The sequence below is a fragment of the Camarhynchus parvulus genome, chromosome 1A (genome assembly GCF_901933205.1).
Source record: "Camarhynchus parvulus chromosome 1A, STF_HiC, whole genome shotgun sequence".
Lineage (NCBI taxonomy): Eukaryota > Metazoa > Chordata > Aves > Passeriformes > Thraupidae > Camarhynchus > Camarhynchus parvulus.
The window spans coordinates 55716309-55739072 of NC_044586.1; the positions used below are offsets into that span (position 1 = coordinate 55716309).

The 22764-nt window shown below is 43.7% G+C and overlaps 1 protein-coding gene across 1 annotated transcript in view; it reads right to left on the bottom strand.

Annotated features, from left to right (window-relative positions):
- Nucleotides 1-16543: 16543 nt before the first annotated feature.
- The window catches only part of ABCD2 (ATP binding cassette subfamily D member 2), a 42395-nt gene continuing 36174 nt past the window's right edge, over nt 16544-22764 (bottom strand). The window contains exons 9-10 of the mRNA XM_030960513.1: nt 22177-22302; nt 16544-20785 (exon numbers count right to left, since the gene is read on the bottom strand). Coding sequence (XP_030816373.1) covers nt 20575-20785; nt 22177-22302 — 337 coding nt within the window. The 3' untranslated portion in view covers nt 16544-20574. The remainder of the gene's footprint in view (nt 20786-22176; nt 22303-22764) is intronic.

Here is a 22764-nt window from a genome sequence, read left to right on the forward strand (position 1 = left end):
GTCTGTGGGCTTAGGAGACTGGACCAGAGGAAGAGGCCAGGTACACATGCTCTCCTTGAAAAGCATCTCCTATGTTCTCAGGCTATGCTATCTGGATCTGCCTTGGCCATCTCTGTTAATGTTGTGTTGGGAGTGTGGGGCACTTCCCAGGCTCTGCTGGGGCCTTCAAAACCTGTGGCTCAGCCAGGGCAGATGGCCAGCACCCCTGCAGATACCCCAGGGCCATCACTGGGCAGCAACAGCACCTGCAGAACATTTCTTAATGCTCTGATGGGTTAAGCCCTAAGTGCTGCTGCTCTCAAAGAGGGCCAGAAACCAGCGTGGTGGAGTTGAAAAGGAGTTATAAAGAACAAAAAGGAACTGGCTTTAACAAACCATTCACTGAGGATCAGGAAAATATAGATGGAGGGAGACAGAAAATTCTGTTAATACAGTACAAGTCTGATAGATGTTTGGGATAGCACTAAAGGAACTCGCTCTCCAAAAAGTGAATAAAAACAAGTATTCCTTTATTTCAGGGGACCCACTAGAAAGAAGAGTGAACATCAAACTAGACATGACTTTTCAGCTGTCTCTTTTTTCCAGCTGAATGCTCTGAATCCACTTGATTCTGCTCATACCATTACTGAGTACTTCTACTGCCCATTTCTGGATTCTTCCAATTCTGTTACCTCCTGCCTGAAATCAGGAGGCTGTACTGAAACTAACTCCATGTTAGGCTGCACCATGGATTCTTACCCTAGCACAAGGATGTTCTCTGTTTTTCCCATTTTGTTTGCAGGTCCTGAGGCTATGTTTGTCTGATTGACCAGCACTGAGCTGGCATTTGTTATTCACCATCTAATATCTTCTTCCTGTATGGTAATAGTGAAATCTTTTTCTACTTTGTTTTCCCTGTAAAATGAAAGACCATTTTCTCCTCTGTCTTTATGCTCTGAATTTCATTTACCACTTTTCATCACTGAGTCATTCTGTATTAGGAGATTCTACTAGACATTGTCATAACTACTGAAGTTATTATCTCATTCTCTGGCTTTCCATGGAAAATGTAGATCTTAGCAAATATTCTTCTGAGGCTGAGGTAATTAAAGCATTGAAGAAATTAGGGCTGTTTTAGAAAAATACGAGGAATAAGGAGGACCTGTAATGTATGATAGGCTGGTACAAGGGAAAATACTTAAACTAGCTCTGTGTGTGTGTGTGTGTGTGTGTGTGTGTGTGTGTGTGTGTGTGTATCCCTGGTTACATAATAGCCACAGAGCACATAACTAAAGAACAGAAATACCTGGAGGGAATGAACGAAGAAGACTTACAGAGGAACAAACTGTGATTGAGAATACAGAAGGAGGATCTCAGGAATGAAGTTCATGACAGTGGTCTATGTTCATATCCCAGAAAATCTCTGGGAAAGTAAGAAATCCCTCACTGCTGGGACGCTGTAAATACCACTGGCAGAAAAGAACCAGGAGCAGCAGCAGTGTCCACTCAGAAATTACTGTGACCTTATTTGTATCTCTAGGCCCATGGACAATGGCTAATCAACACAAGAAAGAATTCTGGTTTCTTTATACTTTTTCTTCTGCGTTTTCTGTTCTTTGAGTGAAGTCCTACTGTAACAAATGTGACAGTGTAAGGAAAAAAAGTCCCTCACAACCATTGAATAGTAATATAGTAGAGAAAAGAGCACCACCTAGTGCTAAGTGCTGTTTCTTGATGCTGGGGTGTCTCCATACACTCTCATCTTCTGGATGTCTTGATTTTAGTGTTTTCCTGCAGTTTACCCATCCTGAGAGGATGTAATCCTTGGCATCAATGAGTATCCAGGCTCCTGATAAGAGCAGCTGGTTCATCAAGAGCTCAACATCTCACAGTTTTGTGCACACTAAGGTAATGCCCTAGGCACCTAGTTAACATAATTGTGGTTATTTGTCTGATTCATTCAGGCTGGATTCTACTGCCCTTGCTCACCCAATGGAGTTTTGTGCTCCACAGATAAGTCTCTCTGCTTTCACTCTAGTGAAAATTAATCAACACTTATGGGACAGGCTTAAGATACCAGAAGACCAATCTTCTAATGCTTGCACTTATAAAGACAAGGATTCATTGCATTTACAGTCTGATCTTACACTCACATCAAATTTTTCTAGCTTTTCTTGGATGTGTGAAAGTTGTACTTTTGTTTGTTTGTTTGCCTGTTGAGGTTTTCCTGTTTGATTGGGGGTTATTTGTTTGTTTTTAAAATATCCAGGAGATCTTCAGAAAAACCATTGTTTTACGTGAGAGTTGCCTTCATTATCATGATGATAGATCATATGCAACCTTAATTATTTTTTAAGCATTTATAGTTATGTTATTGTTTGTTTTCTTCTGATTATCAATCCACATTATGTTAGTGTTCTTATTTTTGGTCTTCAAAGCCTTCCACTTTGTATCACAGCACTGAGTTTTCTGTCGTAATGTAATTAAAATTTCAAAAGAAGACCAAAAGCAGGTAAATCAACTTAGAATGATTCTGCATCAGCTATCGTTATGTATTATTTAAATAGCTCCAGACTTGAAGACACATGTAGCATTGGTTATATGAGTTAATTTACATATAAGTATCTATAGAAAAATGTAATTTAAACGTCTTATTCCATTAAAATTCATTATCTTCGCTGACACCTATGGCCAGATTAAATTTCTCTGAGAATGCAGTATTTCTTCTTCCCTTGAAATTATTCAGCATTCACCATCATATTAACAGGAAGACAATGAAACTCAGCTATTCAAATTCCTTCCACATCCTCTGATTTGCAAAGCATAGTTTAGCCTATAGAGCTTTTTATTTCTGTCCTTTGTAGTCCTACATTTTTATCCTATCTGAAAAACTTCTCCAAGTGCAGTCTTCATCTGAAAAGAAATGCTCTGTGACACCCAGAGCTCTTTCTGCCATATTGTGTCTATAGTCTCACTGTTGCAAATACTGCCACCCACTAATGATCATTTCTTAGTTTAATTTCTAAAATATCAGGTGATTGGTTTGGATGTTTTTCTTTATAGGAATGTTTTCTTGTTTTGTGAGTTTTTTTGTAGTTTATAGGATCTTGGTTTATTCTTACATATTTTTGTCCTTTACCAAGAGAAAACAGTAGAATTTGTCTGTGTGAGTATATGTGTGTGTGTGTATGTGTGTATGCATATATATAAAAATAGTTTAGAAAGGGCTGGGATTTTGCATCTTTTCTATAGTAACAACTGTGGGGAGCATGGGAGAGTCTGTGGGGAGTATCTCATTGCATGTGGGTTTAATTCTGTCACCACACTCAGCAACAGAACATCTATTCATAGTTACACTACTGGCATAGTAATTAACTAATTAGCAGGTACTAATTGATAAAATACAGCTACAGTGAATTAAATAACCTGTGCACTTCTAACTAGGAGAGTTATGAGTTCATACTTTTTCTCCTCAGGAAACTAACAAACTCCTGAGAAATGAAACCAAAGCAAAATTATACTTTGCTGTGAGTAAACCAAGAGCAGTAAGAGACTGGCAACTGCATAAAGTTCAGGTTTATGGCCCCATGCATGGAGAGTGTGCAGCCCTACATTAATGATGGGCAGCAGCAGTTAAGGTCCCTGCTGTCACCAAGGGCCTGCTGCTCTGCCCTCCCCAGTCTGGCACCTTGGCTTTTTCTTTTAGAGGAGGCAGAGGTCACCAATCCTACCCTTGAAACTGAGTGGGGCTGGACTCCCTTTACACCAGTACAAGGAGAGGGCAAGCCCTGCTCCACTCTACCTGGAAGCTGTTCAAGCCTCCTTCCCGTGTTTGTTCCACAGGGTCTAGGGAAGGAAAAAAGTATACCTGTGTTAATGCCAGTTTGGGAGAGTTAGTTATTCCCTAGTGACTTCTTTATTTTCTCACACAGCATGCCCACTGTCAGGAAAGTTTGGCAAGGGTGAGGCTAGTTACAAGCAAGAAGCCAGAGTCCTGCTCTGCTGTGATGATAACTTTTGCAGGAGCAATCTGATGGCATCTATTTAAAAATTGTTACAGACCAAAGATTTTTTTTTTTCCCAGACTGCCTATTTGTTCCCAGTTCTGGTTTTGTTCTGTGTTTTCAGCGAGCATATAATTACCATGAATTATATAGCAGAACAGGGTGTGTATAAGGCACACCTTGAACAAGCAGGTTCTCATTGGCTTGAGCAATGGCTTGAGAGGTGTTGTTTCCCAAGCACAGCTTGCAAACCCACGGTCTGGGAGGCTTCTGCTGAAAACTGTTTTGTTTTAAAACTTTGAAAAGCGACATATCATATCTCCTGCTATGACAGGGCAAGCTGTAGCTGCTGGATTAACCAACCATAGCCTCTCCTTATAGCAAACATAGAAACAATAAAGATCACAGACTAAAATTATATTAAAGCAGATACAGATACTGACTGTCAATCATTTTTAGCAGACGTCTAATAAATCCTTCTTTTTATGTTTGGGCAGGATAAAGTAACCATCTTGCAGATTTCATCACCATATTTCAGTTTAGTCCTAAGATCATTCATAGAATGGTTTGGTTTTGAATGGAGCTTATAGATCATCTCATTCCAACCCTCCTGCTATGGCCAGGGACACCTTTCACTAGATCAGGTTTCTCAGAGTCCCATCCAACCTGGCCTTGAACACTTCCAGGGCACCAAGATGAGACTGACTAATCTGTAGTTCCTGATATCTTTCTTTTTTCCTTTTCTAAAAATGAGGGTTATGTTTCCCCCTTTTTAGTCAGTGGTAACTTCACTGGACCACCACAACTTATCAAATATGATGTGTATTGGCTTACCCACTCCCTCCACCTCAGGATCCACAGATGGTTCCCATCAGGTTCCATGGACTTGTACACCTTCAGGTTCCTTGGAGGGTCTGAAACCTGATCTTCTCCAACAGTGGGCAGCTCTTCATTCTCCCAGTCCTGCTGACTTCCTCTTTGCATCATTCCTGACTTTGGAGGAAGTGACCTTTGAATATTAACCACCTGTCTCAGGCTTCTCTTCCCTCCAGGACTTTCTCCCATGGCACTCTATCAAGCAAATCCCCAAACAGGCCCAAATCTGCTCTGCTGAAGTCCAGGGTATTGAGCTTGCTGTGCACCCTGATCACCACCCTGAGGATCTCAAACTCCACCACTTCATGGTCACTGCAGCCCAGGCTGCACTGGAGAGTCACATTCCCCTCCAGATCCTACTGCTGGTGAGAACAAAGTCCAGCACAGAACCTCTCCTTGCTGGCTCCCCTGTCCCTTGGAGGAGTTACCACCAAGGCATTCCCGGCATCTCCTGGAATCGCTTATGCTCTACTGTGCTGTCCTTCCAGCAGATGCTGGGGGGGATGAAGTTCCCCATGTTCTGAATGTGAGAACACCCATAGAGGACCTCCTGTGCTTCCTGGCCTGGCAGCTGTAGCAGACCCCAGTGCAATGTCCCCTGTCCCTGCCCTCCCTTTAATCCTGACCCACAGGCTCTCTCCTCTTTCCCCCAGACTTTGCTCCATGCCCTCCAGCTGGTCACTGCCATGAGGGCAGCACCCTCCCCTCATGTCTCCTGTCTGTCCTTCCTAAAGAGCCCTGTCCTTCCATTCCAGCACTCCAGGCACAGCAGCCATCCCAGGACACAAGATCACAGCCCTGCAGGGATGTGCACATCTCTGCCTCCTCCTGCTGATCCCCTGTGCTGTGTGTGCCTGCACAGGGCAGTGAAGCTGGGGCCCAATGAAACCAACTCTGGCTGGAGTGTCTGGAATTCCTTTGTGCTGCCCTTCAGGTGCTCTCCTGCTGACCTGTGATTCCACTTCAGTGTCTGGGCATCTCTTGCTGTCCCTGGAATCGAACTGGTAGGACTGGAAAGGACTGAGATTTTCCTCCCCTGGCACCCTTACTTAAAAGCTTTCTTCACCAGCTGGGCAAGCCCCTGACCAAAGATGTTCTTCCCTTTCTCTGCCAGATGGACCCCATCAGTAGTCCAGGTTCTCAAAGCGGGACCCATGGTACAAGCAGCCAGCCCCTGGCTGTGGCCCCAGTTCTGTGAGTATTTGTTGAGTCACCAGGTTCAGCTGGCCCTTTCAAACCCCTTCCCTTTGACCAGGAGAACTGATGAAAAAATAACTGCTCCCCAGAGCCCCTCGGTCTCCCTGCTCTGAAGTCCTTCTTGATACCTCTTGTTACAGCATTAACTTGATGCCCCTGTACTCAGTCTGTTACAGAAGCCTTTCATGAAGGCATCCTGAAGGCTTCAACATGCAAGGTGATTTTAAAAACTATCAAAAACTAAAGAGAAGAGCAAATCATTGTCAGACAAGCACACAGATAGAAGGAGCTCCCCTGCCTGAAAATCAGTGCTGCTGCTCCAGTCAAAAGAAGAGGTAAATGATTATCATTTATAGGCACAGGACAAATACACAGGAAATATTTGTTGACATTCATTCTTCCTGTTCACTTTTTTCTGTGTAGATCTGCTCAGTCTAATTCCTCAGTTGTGTTGATACAGCAGCAATTCAGATTTTTTTCTGGGAACTTGTTACGGGTACCTTCCATGCTCCTCATTGACAAGGTAAAATGCAATAAACCCAACCTGGTATCTGAGTGATGGTCAGCTCAGGTGCTAGATGGGGACAGGACACAAAGAAACCCCCAGAGTGTTACAGAGTATTTCAACACTACTTTCACAGAGTTAAGGTTCTTAGACTGAAGACCCAAAGACAGTCTTTGTGCTCTGAATTTCTCTATTTACCTGGTAAAACAGTGACCACATTTTGCTGCTTGACAAACTGTGGGACAGAGTTCTACCTCACTTCTTTTTGCTCAAGCATAAAGTGCATTATGTAAATGCAGGCCTGTGACACGTGTTCATGACATCCCTGTCACAACATAACCTCAGTCCAAGACTCCCAGTGACTCTCAGAAGAGACCAAAGTGCTCCTGTGTCCTTGGTGAGGTGCTCCTTGGTCATACAGCAGATGAGTGGTGGTGGTGGCCTGTACTTTGCCATGTGATTACCAATGATAATAACCAATAAATAACCCCTTCACATAGCAAAGTCCAAGCCACATTGTGAATAACTGGGGTTACAGTAAGCTACCCCTATGGGCAAATTTTTATATAATTGTCCACTATGAGTACATGTTCACACAGCTTCCAAACTGTCTTTCAAATTAAGCTAAACCACTCAGACATGTGGCAGCTCATTCACTTGGCAAAGCCTCTCAAGACCCACAGAAAGCTTGGTCAGAATTTGAGTTAAAACCAAAGGAACTAATGTAATGCTACTTTTAAGAGACAATTCCTGCCTCCCCTTGTCTAGGCAGCGATGTGTGCAGCCATATCATTAGAAAGATAGAATTTGTCATTAAAGCCTTGTGCTGCCTTTTTCCTCTAAATCCTAAGTTAGGAGGCAGCAAGAATAATCAATGAGTTGTGTTAAGGCCTGTAAGCCCAGAATCCTTCTACATAATAATACAACTCAATATTCGTCGCTTCTAATTTGCCATTCAGTCTTCAGCGTAACTGCATGTATTTCTCCAGAATGCTCAATAAAACATCCTTAATTATACAGGCTTTCCTGTATATTTTCTAATTCAACTGTTACTTACAGTATTTCTTTTTAACCTGTGGGTCATGTTCTTTGAAATGAATCTGAACTTTAACCTCTTACCGTCGTCAGCCACCTGCTAAGCTATCTTCTATTACCCAACAAGTTTTTGTGTTGAAAATACTGTGATTTATGTACTACAATACAACCCTCTATTTAGTTACACATAAAATCTTATGAAATCTTTTCTGGAAAGACTGAAATTTTCCCAGCTTGACTCAGTTTAAAGGTATACACATAAAATAAAAAATAAAATAATCTTGTTTTGTTATATGGCATAAAGACAATGCTATCTTTTAAACTTTTAGTTGGACTATATCTTGCCATGTTATCTTGTCATTAAGAGTTTCAAAGATGTAATGTTTTTTGTAAAGGCCAAACTCCTGCACACCCATAGTTATGCAAGAGTAAAATCTTTCCAGATTAATAGGAAAGTATCCAGCACTCATATTCACAAAGAAAATATGAAAACTCAGATTAGCCACATATTGAAGGCTTGCAAGTTAGAAATATTAAGATAACAACAAACCAAGATTTGTTGTTTTCTAAAAATATCACTATTTTTAAGAAAAACTGCTTGAGGTGTGGCATTAGCAAACATGAAACCTTGCTCCATGTTTTCTTCATGAAAGTATCAGAAGTGTTTGAACTCTGCATTGGAAACAGATTGTGCAAGCCATCCCCAGCACGTAGAACCTAGTTTTGAAGCATGAAGAAACAGGTTTGGAATCAGCAGGGAAATGGTACTGAAATATCTCTAGGTAGGAACAGGCAGGGAAACATTTCATCATGTTCTGTAACTCGTGGGTCCAGCTGTTTGTGGCACGTGCAGCAGCGCTCATAAGGAAACCTATTTCCAACTTTCATTTACACAATACATGTGGCAGGCCAGGAGAGTCATATCCAGGCAGCATCTACTGGATGCAGAGGAAGAACTATGCAGAAAAGACAAAAGCACCATAGAACTTTGCCCACATGTTTCCCAGGCTGCAGCAGATTAGAAACATTCCAATCTTGCCACCGTGTTCAGGACACAATTGATAATCATCAGGAAACACACCTAAAGGTATGCATGGGTGTAAGTCTGTGCTGGCAACATGGAGTGGTGCTCAATGTGTGCATCTCCACAAGGCACATCAACATAAAGCTCTCATAAATCTTGATTACAGTGGAAATAAAGAGTAATTTCACATCCATGTGGGCTGGCTGGCAATCCACCAACAGCCTTCATGCGCTGTTTTCTGTCCCACCCACACAACAGTCACCAGTTCAGCTGCTCTCCTCCTCTGGAGTCCCCTGCTGTGGGTACTCGTGCCAGCTCATGCCACACACAAAGCACTAGGTGGCCCTTACAGTCTGTCCCTGTGCCCCACACACTCATCATGTTTATCACTGGCCCCAGTGGGTGGCCTGGGACAAGTGTCTTCCAGCACAGCAGGAGGATGCTGGACGTGCTGGTGTTCAGTCAGAGAAACCATAGCATGCCAGAAAGGCATTGCTGTGGTCATGGCTGGATGTGGCCAGAGGTTCCCAAAGGCATCTGGGGGTCCCGTAAGGACCAGGGGTTCAAAGTTATACAAATGGGTTAAAAAAGAAGCATTAAAATTTTCTTTGGCCTATACAATACTGGCTGAAGGGGTTGAAGGGTGCCTGGCTCTAATAATTCACTGAAGGTGGGCAGCAGCTCCCCTGGCTGTGGGCAGGCTCTTCTGGAGTGGGAATGAGGGCTCTCTGCTGTGGAAAGAGTGGTTTTCCAGCTGCTCCACCTAACCCTGTCAGCTGGTGAGGGATGGGTCCCTGGCTGGCAGTTCCACCCCACTGCTCTGGCTGGGGAGTGGCTCCTTCATCTCTTTCTTGGTTGACTTCATGGCAGCCCTTGCACAATCCCTGGAACTACTGCCAGGCATCTCTGTTATGTGAACACCCTCAGAGCTCTTATGTACTCAGTTTGAAACAGACTTCAAAGATGAGTTGCTTCTAGTCTTCAAAAGAAAGTTCTACTGCCCCAGAGGGGAAGCATTCCCTGGCTTCCCTCTTGCCCAGCTTTCCCTTTCCTCCATCCCACTGCTGGCTTTTTGCTCCACTGAAGAGCAGCTGCCCTTGCTGAGCCTTTAACCTCAGCCCATCAGTGTGAGATAGGAGTGGTGTTTCCTCCTTCCCCAGTCACTTCCCCCATGCAGGGCCTGGGCAGAGCAGCAGGGTGCACTGGAAGTGCCCTCAATCCAGGAGCCCTGCAGGACACCCCGGGATGCTGCTGGCCTCAGCCCCACACCTTCACTGGGGCCAGAAGGACATGGTGTTTGGGGAAGCCAGGCTGGCAGCTCTGCTTCCAGAACAGCACAAATGCTTAAGAACAGATCAGAGGAACTCACCTGTTTTCTCAGCAAAGCAAATTCTCACCCTTTTTATCACAGATCTCCTAAGAGCTGGGCTTCACCCTGCCCTGGGAATTCCAGTTCTGTGGAGGTAAATAAAGGACACATATACATCTTTTTTTTTAAAAAAAGGAACTTATTTTTGGTTTCACAGCCAGAGAATAAAGCCCAGAAATATGAACCACAGGTAAGGCCAAATGCAAAGCAATGCTGTGGATGTGTGCTGGGTAGGTACTGCCTGTGCTGTGTGGCAGCTCCCTGTTCTGGGACCTTCATCAGCACCTCCTCTTGAGAAAGATGTACCAGGGTGTAAACAGTTGTACTCAAAACTCCATGAATAAACAGAAGCACAAGAGGAAAAAACTAAAATTCCAAAATTTCCAATTTCCAAAACACATGACCTCCCCTTATTTCACCTTGGAAGCCCAGAGTTGGGAGCATGTCCCTCTGTCTCTTGTCTTCAAACTCTGTGGTCTGTCAACAGACAGCCAGTGTCAGCGATCTCTGCAGCAGAAACCTGTCTGAAAGGGAGCTCTGACAGCCTCAGATCTGCTCTCCCTGGAAGCTCTTCTGGGCTAACCTCTTCAAAGTGCAGGAGGGACACACCATCTGCCTGCTGGATCAGAGGAAGAGTGCATGAGATTTAATTAAGATGATTTTGCCCTCCAGTCAGGCTGTTTAAAAATTTAATTTTAGTTCTCCTGCCTCTTCCATTAGACTCATAAGTTGGAGGGAGCAATGTACCCCGAAGTATTGATTCTGCCTCTCAGATGGCAGTGACCTACATTCATGGGTGCTCAGCCCAGGACTGGTTGCTGTCCCACCACTCTGCAGACTGGAGGAATGAGCAAGGTGCTGGTGTGGATTAGAGGCAGAGACAACATTAATCCTTTACTTTCTTTTAAATGCACCATGATTCATTATCTCAGGCAGGATCCCATATCAGGTGCATTAGGAAAGCTTTGTGAGAGACAAGCTGAGGTTGTTTGATCAAAGCTCTGCCCTAGGCAACATGAGAATTCTTCCCAGCCTACTACAGCTGGTTTCTGTACAGGCAGACGGCACCAGTTTGAGTGCTGGAATTGACTGGAAGGAAACTTCGATGTGTTTCATTCTTTTACCATTTTTTTTCCCCCCTCAGCTTATCAGTCATGTCAGTCCTACTCAACAAGGAGTAACTAAAGTCCAAATTCAATTCATCTTTGATTTGCACCTGCAAATCTTACATCATCCTCACTGCAGGCTTCCTAAGTGTGGCAGATGAGTATTCAGCTAGGAAAATGTCAGCCTGGAAGAGATAAAGTCATGAAACTCTTGGGAAATGTCGTGGTTACTGAGCCTTGCCCACAGCAGTGCTGCTGCAATGAAGTAATGTAGTGTGCAAACTGTGGGGAAAAGAATTTGGGAAGGAATTTAGGATTTGTGAATAATTTTGACTTAAAATCTCACCAATCAAATATGCAGTGTATTGCATAGTCAGTCACTTCTAAGAGCAACTAAGCATCTGAAAATTATATTCACAATCAAAACTGTTAAGTGCCTTCACAATGTTAAGGGCCATGAATCCAGTCCCTATTTTATGTATTCTGCCTGAAAGTAATGACAATTTCTTAGCCCACTAATGGCAAAGGGGGTTGCACATGTCATCACTGGAACTCACTATCAATAGTGATAGTAATTTCTTTACAGGAAATTACTGCAAAGGAAGCAAGCCTGGATTGGCAATGCTGTGCTGATAGGAGTCTGCAAACTCAGCAGCAACGTGGCCTCTTTCAAGTTCCTCTCTAATAATCTAATCAGGGTCATTAAGGAAACCTTTTTAGAACAGCTGAGTGCCTGCTGACTGGTGACTCTGAGCTTCAAGGTTCAAACATTTGCTTTGTTTAGTTTCCCTGACATGCTCTGTGTTCACCAGCAACAAATTTGGCTCCACTGCTCAACGTGGTGTTCAACTCAGCATCACATTTCATTCCTGCCAGAAGCCCACAAGACTGGAGCTCTAGCAGCACTTTCCAAACAGCTTTCCTGGGCCTTAGCATTACATGTGGAACAGGAAACATGAAAAAGAGACAATACACAAGAGCTTGGTTATTTGTGTCTGAATCTGGTGCTCAGTCAGCTGCAACACCATCTGGTTGAGCTAAAGAAGTAAGACAGAAGATGAAGAACTCTCCCAGGTCTGGAGTATTCTTGAATGCTCACAGAGTGCATTTCTGGCGAAACTCTCAGCCTGAAACTCTCCATGGCACGCAGCAGAGTTCTCACCTGAGCCACTGTGGGTGAGGACTCATCTTCAAGGGCAACAAAGCAAATAGTTTCTGCTCACACACGCCTCATTCTTCAGGAGAGCGTGTAGCTGTGCCTCTTCTCCCTCTACCCACAAGGAATCAAAAAAGCCTTGAAAAGATTGTGACAGTCAGATAGGATTAAGGCACAAGCCCAAATAGATTGTAGCCAGTCTGAGACCTGTTTGGGCAGGTGGGTGCAGACAGCAGAGGTCTGCTGGCCGTGCTCTGGGCTGCAGGCAGCCCAGCATGGTGTTCTGCCTGGCACTGGGTGAGGCAGGGCAGCTCCTTTCCTGAGGGAAGGAGTGAGTGCCTTTCAGGGTGGGCAATGCTGACTGAAATGTGCTTTCATGGGTGCTGGGGAGGGGCAGCTCAGGTCTGTCTGTACTTGCTCCCAACAAGTGCAGGAAAAGAGCAGGAGAGACTCGTCCTTCATGGCTCCAGGTCTTCAGTGCTTTCCTCCCAAGCTCTCTGAGCAGCAGAGCTCAGCAGGGTGGCTGTGTTGTCCATGACAGCCTAGGGTGCTGCAGTCTCCTGACTCCAGCAGCACAGGAGTTCCCACTTTCCTGCTGGCCAGGAGGGATGGATTTGGCACCACTCAACACAAGCCATAGATGCCATCAAACAGCACCCTGTGCCAAACAGGGACCTTCTGCTGGAGCACCCCAGCACCCATTGGAGTAAAACCTGTCCTGGCTTCATTAGAGTCTGAATTCTTCCAGCTTCTGCATCTCATTTATGTCTCTTGCAGCAGCATAAGGCTCTGAATTAGCAAAGTAAACACACATCTTGAAGCACAGCTTTAAACAAACTGAACCAAAACGCTTTGAACATGGCCTTACACTCACAGCAGACTAGGCAGGTATTTAGTGATACAGCCTTAAGCTATGTCCTAGGTAAGAACATTATTTGGGCCCATCTGGTTTGTCTCTAAGATGCCCTTGAGAACTCCAAACTGCCCTGGAAATTTGGACAGGCAAAATAGGAGTGAAAGTCTAGAGAGTGCGAAGATTTTTTTGGGAATAATCCTTTTTTGGAGGGGAAGAGGTTGGAAAGTTTGGGGCCCATGCCAGTGCAGTAAGCTCTGTTTTCCCAGAGGTACTCAGAGAAGCAGAGGAGCACCTTGGTGGTGTCCCAGCTCTCACCAGAACAGCTCCATCCTTGCCCAGTGTCAGAGCAGGGGAGAGGGTCTCAGGAAATTGACAGTACCACATCAGATCAATTACAGGAAGATCTACCAGGCTCATTTTTTAGAAACAAATACTTTTTAATACCTTTAAAACTGATGTTGGCACTGGTTGGTTTTTTGGTTTGTTTTTTTTCCTGGTTGTTAATTAAATCCTCTGCCAGACAGAAGCAGTTTTCAGCCCATGACTTGAAAGAGGAATTGAACCTACTTTCAGAAATCCCTGGAAAGAAGTCCTTTCAAAGGAAGTGCAGTCATTCTCCCAGGCTGGATTACCTTGCCTCCACTTTCATCTTGGTGTGAAATACATTATTCACTCTTTTTTTCACCCATAATAATTTAAGCCAGACTCTAATAAACAGAGTCCTCATCCTCTGATGCTCAGCAATGAGCCACATGGCACATACATAAGGGAACATTGGCAATTAGACAGGAGTTGAATTCTCTGTAACATGATTACAGCACAAAAATAGGCCAGCAAGAGACTGCAACAGCACCTCCTTGTATGCTCATTTTGCACCAGAAAGGATATGGCAATTTTCAGAATTTTCCTTCTGTGGCTGCCATTTTATACTGCTTATAAAGGGATTTTGGTTGAATAGCAGAGCTCAGACAAGGCATGCTGTTATTTAAGAACAGATTATATGTACGGGTTTCCTAGAAATACTCCAAAGGACACTATAAAAAGGCAATTGTGTGTTTCTGATGAAAACTGAGGGCTAGGATTAAAAGAGTATTATTTGTTTTTCACAAGAATGAGCTGTGTAAGTTTTAAATCAACCTGGCTTTTCAGGCATAAAGGGATGCTGGGAAGAGTTTGCTCAGTGCAGGAGTGCCCTGTTCCTGCGAGTGTACATCCAGCAGAACCCAGCTTTACCACTACCAGCTGCTGCACCTCAGTACCTTGCTTTAGGACCTTGCCAGCTGCTGCATTTTAGTTGTGCAGACACTACTCCTTGAGACTTTTCCTCAAATGTTTGGATCTATAAAAAAAGCAGATGTATTAGACAGGACCCCCCTCACTGCCTCTCTTCCAGCACTTGCCATCAGAGGCACCGCCCCGGATGTCTCAGTGCTGCATCCATCCCAGCAGGGACAGAAAATGGGACAAAAGGGTGGGAAGGAAGACTCAGTACAACACATGTAATAAAGATAGAGATCCCCAAACACACCAGCACAGCAAACACCAACTGATAAAGAAGTATCTCATAAACTTGATGTATTCATAGCACACTGTGGCTACAATTGAAGAGAACATTTTAACTGAGAACAAGAATATTGGAATTACTGAATGCATTTTTTTTTGTTGCTGTAAATATTAAATAGATTGAGTTTGCTTCAATATCATATTATTTAGGTAAGAATCCTAATTCCCAAAGACTCAAGTTTTTATAAAAACCATTATGAATCTGATCTATTTGAAATGAAACTCTAAAATCCAACAAATATGAACTCTCTTTCAAAGACATTTCAATCTAAATTACTTTTATAACAATTTTTTTTCAGGCTAGAGTTGATCAATAAATGAGTGGGTTTGGATTTTTGTGTTATCCTAGAAATGCTCTGTCAGAGACACCTTTGTATGTTTGATGACAACAAAAGAAAATTAATGTACTATTTCACAATTGCTTTATTTCCAAGACAGGTTTCATTATTCTCTTTTTCTAACATCTGGCTCCTCCCATTGACTCTTCTGGACTGTTTTTTTTCCCAGAGCTCATCCCAGCCTGGTGTTTACTGGGAGCCCAGCCCCAGGACCCAGCTGGCTCCTCAGCCCTGCATCAGCCACCATCACAATCTCTTTCTCCCTTTTTTAATTACCTGGTTAAAACCAGATTGTTCAGACACATCAGACTTGCACTGAGTCAGTGCAGTATTTTTTAAAAGTCACTGTTATGCTCTCAGAGATGGTATCACATTAGGTTAAAGACACTAATTTAAAAAATACAAAGCAGGTGCAGCAGAATGTGCTATAATCAGAAATAATACAGAGACAGTGTTAAGAAGTTCTTCCAGATATTCCCCACCTAATAGAAAATTTCACCTGTGGGAAGTCTTTGAACACCTTTGCCCTGAATATTTCCTGAGTCCTTTTAGCTCCCATGATGCAAGCCTTGCTGTTCCCTCTCTTCTGGGGATACCTAACCCTTGGGCAGAGGCTCAGGACTTTGACACTTCACATCAAACCCATGGCACCAGTGCTTCTGATCAGAAAGCAGGACTGCTCTCCAAGGAGCGGGCACCAAAGCATTTCTTGTCAAAAAAGGTGAAACTGAAGTGCAACCTCAGCTTTCAGCTCACCTTTTCCACTACCACAGTTTGATGCATCAGCCCCAGCCTGGCCCTACAGCCTGCCCAGAGACCCCCAGAAATGAATTTCTCATTGCTCATGTCCTGGACTTCACTGTGCCAGCGCTCTCCCTCTGAATGGGTGCAGTGGCTGCAAGGGAGGCACAGGGGACTGACTCCAGTCATCCTTAAGAATCTAATTCTCAAGTGACCACCATCTCCACTGGCTCTTCCACTGCACAATCCAGGTCCTGTACCACAGAGTACCTCACAGCTGGAAAGGGGCTGGACACAAACCAGCTCTGGGTCAAGGCTGCTAAGGAGCCAACCATTGCCCTCACACTCCCTAAGGAAAAACTGCCTCTTCTGCTAGGCCATTGTGAGCTCTTGCTTGTTGATTATTTGTGGCTGATGCTCTGTGCAGAACTGTGTCTTACAAAAACCCTAACAACCTTTGGGAGTGATGCTGCTGCTGATGCTGCACTGCTGACAGGGTCCTCTGGCTCACTGCTTGGTGTAAAAGCCCCAGCAAGGGGTGGCAGCTCTTGTCACCTTCCTGTCATCAATCAGGTACACACCGAAGTGGATGGCACAAAAAATGAGAAACCTCACAGCAGCCTTTGATGCCAGCCTGACCTAGGAATGAAATACTTGTTTTAACTTGAAAATGCACAGCATCCACCCCAGCTTTCCTGCTCCATCACAGAAACAAGGGTTGGGAAAGGACTCCCAGAGCACATGCAGGCAGGTCCTGACTGCTTTGTGAATGACTCATAAGGAACACTGTAAACTGAAAGTAAATGCAACATGTTTTATTTCAGATTGGAATAAATTACAACTGTAAAGCATATTTTATTGCTTTATAAATTGTCTGCTCTTAAAAGGCATTAATATCAAACATAAACAAAACAAAGACACATTTGATTAACAGTTCAGTTCTCCTAAGCTTCATGAACAGCTCAGTAGGGGGATTTCTTTATATGATTGGCTCAGAAATTTGACTTTGACATGCATTATCACCATTCATAAGTTTGAGTGGACTGTAGATGTGTTCATTTGCTTTAAGATATAATTTTCTCTAAAATATCCCATTTAATACCCAGTCCTTCATTCCCTACTCAAACACAAATGCCACTGCTTTTGAAAAATTCCTTTAAACATACATGGGAGGTTTTCTGTCCCTGCAGAAGGAGGACTTCCAAGTCCAAACCAGGAATGAGTCTGACCCCAAAACTAAGTAAAAACAAAGTCCTCCCAGGTTAAAATAGTGAAATTCCATGCACAGAAGTTGTGTCCTTTCATTCTGAACATTCTTGCAAAAACACTCTGCATTATCTACACACACTCCACTGAAGAACTCATATTTTTGTAGTACAGATACTACCTGCCTGAAGCAGGTAATAATTTTGCCCATCACCTGTGCAAACAGACTTCTAGGTGCAAACAGCCCCAGGCAATCCAGTGTGCCCTGAGCCCAGGGGAGTGAGAGGGTGCTCACAGGGCTGGGTGCGCTCAGCACTGGGCAGCACCCAGCCCTGAATGCACAGACACCATGACAGGGTCTGGCTAGCTTCAGATAGGTATGACAGGCAGAAAGGAGGCTAAAAAGTCATGGCCTCAGCCTCCTGGAGAGCCACAGCTCCTCAACACCAAAAAGGGAATGAACATTCATAAGCAGCTCTCATTGCACCACAAGAAAGCTTCCACCAAGGTATCCTGTCCCACTCTGACCCTCTTGCATGGCCAGGGCCATGTGTCCCCCATGCCCTGGCTCCAGAACAGTTCTCCATGAGCCATTCCTGAGCAGGGAACATGCACCTCTGCTAGGCTGGGCCCAAAGCAGCACAAAATGAGCTGGACTATGCCATGTAAAACTCTCCAGAAACAGAAACGGAGACTCCAGTCTCAACTAGCCCTTGGAACAACACAGAAAGTTTGCAGAAAATACCTCCAGGGCAGCTTCTCTTCCTGCCACAAAACTAACTTGAAATATAACGAGGCCCTAGTAGAGAAATTCCTTCTAAAACCAGCTAGGTATCACTCAGGAAGTTCCTGTTTAGAGAAGTGTTTCTTCTCATAGTGGCCTCTAATGTTCTTGCCATGCCTACTGGAGCACAAATAGCTGAGTGAGATGCTGGAGTATTTTACACCATACAGCTGAATGAGAATGGTTGTCTATTACTGGATCCAAGAAATAAATGTTGAACTTCAAAGAAAATATTATTAGACTGATCCAGGTCTGATTTCAGTTTTCATCAAAATTTCGTAACATTAAAGTTCATAACATCAGAATTTCAGTAACATATATAAATTTCATATGTTTTATGTATGATCTCATTTAAAAAAAACAGCAAACAAACTTTCTTCTACTAAACATGGTTTCCTCAGAAGAGATTTGTTTTGTGCTATGAGGGATATCCAGCTTCGATCTCTAAGGCATACAGCAGATTTCAGGTACTGCCTTTAATGGCTCCCAGCAAGTCAAACACAGGGGCAGAGCTTTGGTGGGATATCTGGAGCTGTGCCAAACTGGGCCAATTCTTCAGCAACTTTCAGTATCCCACTCATTCAGGGAGTGGATAACCCTGGTTTAGCTCCCAGCCACATGTTAAAGTGCTTAATGGAGAGGTGGGGAACAGCAATGCCCCTTCCTCCACCTCAGGTCCTGGCTTGGGAAAGGCTTGTGGAAAGGTGGCTTTGGGGCTGCCTTGTGCTAGCAGGATGCACTGCAGGTGGGACAAGGGGAATGGTGTGCATGGTGTGCCCTGATTCATCTCATCTTAGAGAAACATCAATCAGAAACCTGCAAGCTTTTACACTCATCACTCATCTCGGTTATGCTCACTGAGAACAGATTCTTGGCTGACTTCTTTTTTTCCTTAGCAGTTATGAATTTTGCTTTGAAGATGAGAAAGGGGAAAGCTCACCTTGAGGGAGAGGGACAAGCACAGACATTTGCAAGTTAAAATGCATACATGTATCAGCCACCCCTGCAGTGACCTCCATCTGTGCTTTACGATACAACTTCTTATTATCTTGAACCTTAATTTTTCAGCCTTTTCAAAAGTTCCTAGGAGCATTCCTTTCTATATCAGTGAGATGTCTCAGGGGGCTCTACAGAAAAAAACTAATGAAAGGAACCAACTTTTGTCACCAGGGTAAATTACAGGGTTACATTCAAGCTACAGACACTGAAGGGAGCAGACCTGCTCCATTTTCTGGTGCAAATGCCATACCAAGCAGTGAGCTGAGCACACTGAGAAGGAATACTCAGCAAATCTGCTAAAATATTTCCCCTCTCCAAACAGCTCTTAGCAGTTTATGAACTGCCTCTCTCAGATTAAGAACAACAGACAGAAATCTTCTAAGGAATCACACATTTCTAGGGAAAAAAAAAAACCCAACAAACTTCAGGATTGCTACATCTTGGCTAAGGCTCATTTGCCCATCTGCAAAGGTTCTTCCCCCTCTGATCTTCACTCCTGAGCTGCCCCTTTGCTGTGCACTTGGACTCAGAGAGAACAGGACCTCCTAAATACATTCATATCTTTATTCCTAATTCTCCAGCTTTTGCATTCAGCAAGGCACTCAGGCCAGCACTGTCTCAGGCAGCTCTGTTAAAGCAGCTTCTGACTGACTGGGGACCTGAACTGAAAAGCTGATGGGACAATCAGTGAGTGCATCTGAAAGCAGGCTGTTACCCAGTGCATTTGCTCACAGGGAGGGCAATGTTCAGCAATTCCACCAAAATATGGCAGGTATATTCATTAGTGGTTACCAAATACTCTAACTTATCACAGACCTTTGTAAGTGCTGAGCATTTCATTTGGCAGGACAGCCATGCTTGAGAATTCAGCATATTGTTAGAAACTGCCATTTCCTTCTCCTACAGCCCTTCCCACCACAAAGTGTCTCATGGAACAAACAAGTGTCTATACTGTGACTATGCCAATGGAGGAACTGGGTCAGACATGGATGCCAGCTGGATTGGACCCATAGAGAAGATGAATGATTTAGTCAAGCCAAAACTAAGTCACTTGATGCCAGGCCCAGTGCTCCATCCACACCACCAGAGGTTACTGAGTAAGGGACATAAATAATCCCCTGGAGGAACTGATGTATCATGAAGGGCAGAGAGCCTCTGAAGCTATGTAATGGCATAAAGCACAAGTATATTACATGTTTAGCTCTGTCCCTGCTTCTCTGTCATGAGGGCAGTGGCTTGCTCAGACAGTTGTCTTCTGGTCAGCCTATTACATTATTTCCTATGGAAATGCAGGTAAAGGCATGTATACTATTCAGTAGTAGAACAGAAATCTTGTTTTACATGGGCTGAGAGAATGTTTCTTATACCCAAATGAGATTTTTGCATGCATCTGCACACTCACCCAGACAGTGCCCCTGCTGTGCTCCATGCCTGAGTGTCATGCCCGGCTGCTCTGCGTAGCAGGCACGTCATACGCACACAGTGACCGGTACAAGAGCACATTCTGCAGGCCAAGTCTCAGGCAAAAATTCATCTATAAAACCTAAGAGTGTTGGTCGTTTCTTGCAGTGAATTGGGCTTTCACTAGGAATTAACATAAGCTTTAATGACTAATCTTATACTCTGTGCACTTGCTTATTTTCTTTTCACAGTTCAACCACTTTCCTCCCTAATACTAAAACACTGAAGTCTTACATAGCATTCAGAGCATTATTTTCTGCTGGCTGTGTTTTGCTATGCTCTAAGCCTCTGTCACAATGCATGCAAAGGATAATGGCTGAATTTGTAATGCTTTTAACTAAAAAAATACTTTTAAAAACATAAACCATAAATTATTTATTCTTCTTTGTCCATTGTTTTAAGCACTGAATCTTCTCCCAGGATTTTACACAGTTCATTGAGTCTCTGCTGCATTTTAGGAATTCCTGCAAGCTGGGATTCCAGTCTCTGTTTTTCCTCACTCAGTGTCAAACGGATAGCGGTGTCCAGCTGCTCGAAACGCCAGCCACCTTGTCCATCAAACTGCAGCAAGTGAGTGTGGTACTTCCTGCAGCAGAAATTGAAACATTAGTAATGGCTCAGGGAACAGATGCTTCCTTCTTGCATGCAAATTTGGATGTATGTGTCTCTTTTCAAAGGTGCCTCTAAGGAATTTGAGCTGTCCAGTTCTGGATCACTGGGTAAGACTTTTTTATTCAATGACTTGTCATCCCAGGACACTCTTTCACAAGGGATTTGGGTATTTCAAAGCCTGTCACCAGGACTGCCCCAGGCCAATAGTGAAATTCAGCGGGTGCCAGCTGGAAGCAGCAACACTGGTGTGAGCTCCCAGCAGGGGCAATCATTGCCCCTGCAGCCCAGGCTCTGAGCCCCTCCCCTGCAGGGATGCTGGCAGGAGTGGGCAGCAGGGCCATGGAAGGTCCACTCGTCACCTGCTGTCCCTCTTACTGCCTCCTTCTTAGAAACATTGTGTCTACAGCTGCCTTCACTACAACTTTATCCGATGCCTTTTCCCCAGGAGCTACAACAGCAGCATCAGACAAGGTTCATTTCTCCCTCAGGAATTCTAGTCCCAGTTTTTTTTTATTTACCTCCCTTTCTGATAGATATCTTACCTCCTTAGCAGCAAATACAGTGTAGCAGGCATAATGCACATGATCCAACTGATAAAACTCAAGTTTGCTCAAATTACACCTCAGTTTGTTCCTCTGTGTCTTATAAGGCTGGCTAAAGGTAACTTTAATCCTAAAACATGGTTCAATTTGCAAGGGGCCAAAATAAAAAAGTCTGTATAGGAGTAACAGATCTTTCAGTGAGTATCAGGATGTGTGCACTGAAAATATTCAAAGGTGTACATGTGGAGTTTGTCAGGACCTGACAAAACATTTTTCAGGAAGTGCCAGAGGAAGGGCACAGAGTTCCCTCAGAGCTGCCAGTATGACTGTGTAATTTATCACTATAAATTATAGGAGGTAAAATGCATCATAAAACACTGACTGTAAATCTCATCCAGGGAATGTGAGAACTTTAGTGAACTCAATGGCTTATGACATGGGACTGAAAAGAGACTCATCTCCAGACTAATATTCACCAGTTTTTGCATATTATCCTTTGTGATATAAAATACTTAACCCATCCTTCTATTTTTCTACCACCAAACTCCCAATGGAAGAATGAAGAATAGTTTAACCACTTGCCACATTTCCCATCTTCTCCCTGCCCTGGTAAACTCCCCCTGGACACCTCATGTATCTAGTCACCTTTACAGAATAATCTGGTGATACCTGTTGTGGCTGTGGCATAGACTAATTAATTACCTCTTAGACATCTGCATATTAATAACTGAAAAAACTGCCCCAGTACAAAGAATAAAGGCCAATCCACTGCTTGTCAGAGAGCTAAAAGCACGGACCATGATAAAGCCCTGAATATACTTACCAAAGAGAAGGCCTGTGTGTTATGGAAAGCAGGGATATCCCAGCAGCTTTTGCAGCTTGGAATATCTTTCCTTCGACATCAATGCTTACAGCACTCGTACATTCATCCAGCAATGCATATTTTGGCCTTTTAGAAGCAGATAAAGAACATTAATCTTCTAGGTTTTGGACAGTACTCCCATGTACAAGGTTTAATTGAAAGAACAACAGGAAGTAGAGAGCTATTTTTGCCAGACAGCTGTCTCTTATTTGCAGCTGGAAGCTGGCTAGAAACAACATGAAGTTTCCATGCATTATTCAGGTGAAAAGACAACTTCCAGGAAAAATGGGGTTTATTTCCTGTCCCATTTGAGTACACAGTGACCTAACTGCTATGTCCTAGTCTGACCTAGTATTATTTTGTACTCATCAAGTCATGCAGTAGCTAAAGCCAACTTGAAGCTTCCTATCCATTGCTATGTAAGGACTGGGCTGCCTTTATGTACTTTCAGTCTCCAAAATCAAAAAAGTTTCAGGAGCTTGGCTTTCAAACTCCAAGAGCTTCTTGCAACAGTCCATCACACTTTGGGAACACTTGTAGGAGGGAAGA